Below are 6092 nucleotides of genomic sequence, written 5' to 3' on the forward strand. Positions count from 1 at the left end.
CGGAGGCATCATCCCCATGAACTGGGTGGCTGCAGACTCAGCCGGGGTTAAAAACTTGGAGAGATTCCTCCTCCCCGCACCCTCCTTTTCCCCGAAACGATCCCAGTGCTAGGAAAGGCAACGGCTGCTTTCGGTTTTGTTAGCTGTTTTTAGAGACAGGCCAGGCCATTCCACTCTGTGCAAGGATCATGGAAAGTTTGCTGGAATGCAGAAGGAGATGAGCCTCAGCTGGATTAAACAAGCTATGTAGCCTTAATAGATAAGATGTAGCTAACTGTAAAGCATCAGCAAAAACACCTTATGAATAATGTATATCTTTGTAAGTAGAAATAGAAATAATATAGGCCAATAGTGAATGAGGGAATCGGTTCAGGCCCTTGTAAGGGGGATATGTATGGTCTTGTCATGAATGTTTAAGTAGCAATAAGGTATAAAACTGTCTGTAATCCTTTGTTCGGGGTCTTTTTCCACTGTCCACTTGTGGGCTTGGGAATTGACCTTCTGCAGAATAAACGCTGTTGGAGACTGTCCAGCCTGAAATTCTGTGTGGGTCTCTTATCGGTGCAGGGTAACGAACCACACTTGGAATCTTTTTCCGGCAGTTTCCATCTGACTCAGACGTGTTCACCCGTATTTAGAGCTGCCAGACCCGATCGTCCCCTCCCTGCCATGGTGCGTGAGTCGGCAACGTGGACAGGTCTACAAATATCTGTTCAATGTGCAGCAGGGACAGATGATCAAAGAAAGTCTCCTGCTGCCACTCTATAAATCCCTGGCGCCGCCATGGCCGTGATTCCTGCCTGCGCTTCTGGGACCCCCCGGCCCCAGCTCCAGATAGATCTTTCAGCCTTGGAAAAAGGGCCGAGCAGGGCAGCGAACATGATCAGGGGCACGGCAGGGCAGGACCCAGCTTCTGCGTGAGGGAGATTAAAAAGCCGGGGACTGTTCGTCTCAGGAAAGAGCCGACCCAGGGGATATGATCATCAAGGGCTGTAAAATCCTTACTGGTGCGGAGAGAGCGTCACCAGGGAAGTGTTGTTCACCCCTTCGCACAACACCCGAACCCCGGGTCACCCAGTGACATTAACAGGCGGCAGGTGTAAAACCGACTCGCGGATGACTTCCCCCAGCACACAGGCAGCCTGGGGAACTCCCTGCCAGGGGACGCTGGGAGGCCAGAGCGAGACCTGGGTCCAGAAAGAACGAGATAAGACCCTGGAGGACGCATCCATCGATGGCTCCTGGCCGAGGTGCTCAGGGACACCACCCCTGCTCTGGGTGTCCCGAGGCGTCTGACTGCCGGGAGCTGGGACTGGACGACTGAAATGGTCCGTCTGTCCATTCGCTCTGTCAGCTGTCAGTGCTGGGCACAGAGTGGTGCTAGGGGCACCATGCTGCAGGGAGTCGGGGGGGAAGGGGCTTAGCAGGGGGCGCTGTGAGGCATGGAGTAGGGCGGGGGGTTGGTAGCGGAACCGTGGTGCTGGGAATAGGGCAGGGGCTCGGCGTGGGGGCACTGTGATGCAGGCAGAGAGACGGGGGTGAGTAGGGGGCACTGTGGGGGAGGGAGTTGGTAGGGCCACTGGGGGGCAGGGAGCAGTGGGCCCGGTCCAAGTTTAAACGTCCTATTCCCGGGGATTTCCTGGCCTGAGAGGCGGGGTCGTGGGGCAGTGTTGAGCTGCTTCGAGCTCCCGCGAAGGTGCTGTGGAGCAGTGACCCCAGCAGAGGATCTTGGCCTGGGGCCAGGCAGGATGAGCCCCTGGCACGGCCTTGGTGAGGGACCTTTGCCAGCAGCGGGCGTGTGACTCCTGCCATGAACCCTGTGGTTTGGGGCACCATGATACCCTGGCTGATTTCCCAGGGTGCTGGCTGAGGGGGGCCTCGGAGGATTTCCCAGATCGGCCCTGCGTGTCCAGGAAGTTTATAATATTGGGCAACATGGCTGGGATGCTGGGGATCCCCCACCCCTGTTCTGCACGCGAAGGGCCACCGTTATGCTGAACACTTGTCTGCTGCTTGTTTGCCGCCCGTTCCCCTGCTCCACTCCTAGTTATCAGGTGGGGAGAGAAACTCCTTGGAGAGATACAAGAGCAAACAGCAACTCAGACTGTACGGTGAGAAAGAACCAATATGATCACCTAGTCTGACCTCCTGCACCGCGCAGCCACAGATCCTCACCCAGCCACTCCTGTAATAAACCCTGACCTGTGACTGAGTTATTGAAGTCCTCAGATCACGGCTTAAAGACCTAAAGGTGCAGAGAATCCAGCAGCCAGTGACCCGTGCCCCATGCTACCGAGGAAGGTGAAAACCCCCAGAGCCTTTGTAATCTGCCATGGGGGAAAATTCCTTCCCGACCCCAAATACGGCGATCAGCTAAACCCTGAGCACGTGGGCAAGACTCACCAGCCAGATACCCATGAAAGAATTCCCTGCTCTAACTCAGAACCCGCCCATCAAACGTCCCATCACAGGTCACTGGCACATCTACCAGCAGCAGTCGAAGATCAGTCAATTGCCAGACTAGGCCGGCCCATCGTACCGTCCCCTCCAGACATGTGTCAAGCTCAGGTTTGAAGCCAGCTCGGTTTTTAGCCCACACTGCTCCCCGTTGGAGGCTGTTCCAGAACTTCACTCCTCTGATGCTTAGAAACCTGCGTCTGATTTCAAGTCTAAACGTCCTGATGGCCACTTTAAATCCATTCATTCTTGTGTCCACATTGGTGCTGAACTTAAATAACCCCTCTCCCTCCCTGGTGTTTATCCCTCTGATGTATTTATACAGAGCAGTCAGATCTCCCCTCAGCCTTCTCTTGGTCAGGTTAAACAAGCCAAGCTCTTTGAGTCTCCTCTCATAAGGCAGGTTTTCCATTCCTCAGATCAGCCTAGTCGCCCTTCTCTGCACCTGCTCCAGTTTGAATTCATCTTTCTCAAACACGGGGACCAGAACCACACACACTATTCCAGATGAGGTCTCATCAGCACCTTGTATAATGGTGCTAACACCTCCCTGTCTCTACTGGAAATATCTCTCCTGATGCGTCCTAGGACCTCATTAGCTTTTTTAATGTCCACATCACATCGGCGGCTCACACACACTTCCAGCTGCTGTGTCCCCAGCTTATAGCAAAAGTTCTTGTTATTAGTCCCTAGGTGCCTGACCTTACACTTTCCACTATTAATGTCATCCTGTTCCTATTAGTCCAGTTTACAAGGTCATCCAGATCTTCTTGTATGATATCCCGGTCCTTCTCTATATTGGCAACACCTCCCAACTTCGTGTCATAATTCCTCAACGCCTTTCTGAAATCTAGGTAAATCAGATCCACTGCATTCCCTTTGTCTAAAATATCTGTTATCTTCTCAGAAAAGGAGATCAGGTTGGTCTGGCACGATCTGCCTTTTGTAAAGCCGTGTTGTATTTTATCCCAGTTACCATTAACCTCCATGTCTTTAACTACTTTCTCTTTCAATATTTTTTCCAACACCTCGCATTTTACTGAGGTCAAACTGACAGGCCTGTAGTTACCCGAATCACTTGTTTTCCCTTTCTTAAAAATAGGAACTATGTTAGCAATTCTCCAGTCATACAGTGCATGGGATAGACCCCCCAAAAAACCCCCAGTCCCAGATACAACCCCGGTAACTCCCGTCTTGCAGAGTTTACTGCTGTACACTGCACCCTGCAAGCTCATTTACAATTGTCTGTCAGTTTATTGAAGAAATGGCTATACACCAGCTCTGTCACTCTCAGGGAGGTCTCTGCTCACACTCAATCCACATGTCCAGTTTTAGATTGTTAGGCCTGAGGCAATTTTCAGCTAGCAAACTGCAGGCCGAAACTCACATAACTAACAGGCAGGCAGGCCAGAGCCTCCAGGACATACCTGATAACTCGGAAGGCCAGATGTCCACTCTGTGATTCTGTCTCACAATGAGAACAGCACATTCCTTACAAGTCCTCTAGCACGCACCCTGCTACCTGTAAGGACCCTTCTCCTCCACCCAACCCACCCCCCAACTGTAGTCATCGATTCTTTGATGTAGTTAGAGGATCTCTGCACGTATGTTCTGTCTCTGTCATTCTCACTTCGGTTCTCTCTGCGTGGAACAATGTCTGTATCTGTCAGTGGGTCCAAACGGAGCTGGGTTGTTTTCAAAACACAGGCACAGAAAAGGTAAAAACTGCTTAGAAATGTCCTGGGGGGGGGGGGGGGGGTGGTTTGGGATCGAACGGTTCAATGTGTCCTTGAAAACCGAAGTTCACAAGTGTGCCAAGATTCCCTGATGGAGCTGCATGCCCAGTGCGAGCGGGAGGCGCTGCGGGCGTTCATGGCGCGCGCCTTCAAGGACGATGAGCAGCAATACCAGCAGCAGCTGAAGGTACCAGGGACCCCGCCCTGGGGGCACCCCCCACCTGTCCCAGTCTGGGACCAGCCCACAGGGGAATGGGGCGCGGGGCCTTCCCACTCCGGGGGCGCTGGCCCCAGGCCGGGCTGGCTCTGTGGGCTGGGCAGTGGCGTGTGGGGCCTGTCCCCTCCGTGGGCGCTGGCTGCCATCTCCCGTCTCTGCGCAGGACAGGCTGGACTCCAAGCGCGCTGAGCTGTGCCGCCGGAACGAGCAGGCGTCGTCGGACCGGTGCTCGGCCCTGCTGCAGGAGCTGTCCCAGGAGCTGGAGGAGCGGATCTGCGAGGGGAGCTACTCGGTGCCCGGGGGTTACCAGCGCCTCCTGGACGACCAGCGGGAGATGGTGGAGAGATACTGGCTGGGGCCAGAGAAGGGGATCATGGTGAATTGGCTTAATGGCATTAACTGGGGCTGGGACCAGGACTCCTGGGTTCTGTCTGGGGTGGTGGCTCTGAGTTGCACACGCTGCCCGCGGGCGCCCTAAGGCGGGGAAGTGCTGATGGTGTTGCTGGATCCTGCTGTAGGGCTGTGGTCCAGACTCTGCCTTGGCTGATGGGATGAGAGGGCAGTGCAGAGGTTCCTGCTGGTCTGGGGTCCCTTGGTGTGTGGGGGGAGGATGCAGGTGGGAGGGGCTGTGGGCCCCGGCTCACCCCCTTTCTCCCCGGCTCCCCCAGGCGGCCGAGGTGCTGCAGCAGTTTCTCAAGTCCAAGGAGACGGCGGCCCAGGCCATCCTGCAGGCAGACCAGAGCCTCACGGACAGACAGAGGGAGATTGAAGGTGACCTCAGAGCTGGGGCCTGTAGTCCTGTGACCTACACGGGTCCATGGATCTGGTGATCCCTTGGCCACATTGACTCAGCCCCCCAGAACCCTATGGCCCCATAGACTCGTGACCCCTGGGCCTCCGACATCCCTTGCCCCATGGACCCAGTGACCCTTGGCCCTCACGGCTCCATATATCCTGTGACCCCTGGACCCCAGAGATGCTTTGACCCATGGCAGGGCTGTGCAGCCCCATAGATCTGGTGACACAGTGTAGGGGATCTGTAGCCTCACAGGCCCGGTGACCCCAGCACCTCATAGATCCAGTGCTCCCAGGGCCCCATACACCCACTGCCCCTTGGAGGCGATGACTCGAGAGCCCCATGGACGTGGTGACCCCAGGGGCAGGGCTCTGTGGCCCCAGAGCCCCCTGGCCCTGACCATGTGCCCCCCACAGCGGAGCGGGCGCGGGCCGAGGCGGCTGAGCGGGTGGCCCAGCTGCGCAAGGAGATGCAGGCCAAGACGGAGCAGCTGCTGCAGGACCAGGAGCGCAGTCACCAGGAGCACGTCCAGCAGCTGACGGCTAGGATGGAGGAGGACAGGAGGAAGATGCTGGCTGAGCAGCAGCGCATGCTGGACCTGAAACTGCAGGTACCTGCCCTGGCCCCCCCGGGGAGCTGGGACTGGGCTGTGTAGAGCGGGCAGGGCTGGGAGCCAGGACTCCTGGGTTCTCTCCCAGCTCTTCCTCAGCCTGGGTCCCCATGGCTCTGTGTCTGTGGAGCTAACCCTCGGCTCTGTCCCCAGGAGCAGGAGCGGCTGCTGCGGGAGGGATTCCGGGGGGAAGCGGCGGGGTTGGAGAAGGAGCTGCAGAAACTGCGGGATGAGATGAGCCGGTGCCGGAGCTCTGAGCCCTGTGTTCTCTTCTGA

General features: G+C 56.3%; 1 protein-coding gene across 1 annotated transcript; it reads left to right on the forward strand.

Annotated features, from left to right (window-relative positions):
- The first annotated feature begins 4284 nt into the window (after positions 1–4284).
- On the forward strand, positions 4285–6092 carry LOC137143993 (guanylate-binding protein 1-like). Its single transcript, XM_067534076.1, has 5 exons — positions 4285–4380; positions 4574–4786; positions 5079–5181; positions 5623–5816; positions 5970–6092. Exons 1-5 carry the CDS (start codon positions 4285–4287, stop codon positions 6090–6092), a joined length of 729 nt encoding a protein of 242 aa, XP_067390177.1.

Source organism: Emydura macquarii, unplaced genomic scaffold (genome assembly GCF_026122565.2).
Source record: "Emydura macquarii macquarii isolate MOO-44397 ecotype Brisbane River unplaced genomic scaffold, CSIRO-AGI_Emac_v2 contig_3384, whole genome shotgun sequence".
NCBI lineage: Eukaryota > Metazoa > Chordata > Testudines > Chelidae > Emydura > Emydura macquarii.

Bases quoted from the DNA above. Each gene is read 5' to 3' on its own strand.
- LOC137143993 (XM_067534076.1), top strand. From the start codon at position 4,285: ATGGAGCTGCATGCCCAGTGCGAGCGGGAGGCGCTGCGGGCGTTCATG. The intron at 4,381-4,573 runs GTACCAGGGACC...GTCTCTGCGCAG, and splicing joins AATACCAGCAGCAGCTGAAG to GACAGGCTGGACTCCAAGCG. The intron at 5,817-5,969 runs GTACCTGCCCTG...CTCTGTCCCCAG, and splicing joins TGCTGGACCTGAAACTGCAG to GAGCAGGAGCGGCTGCTGCG.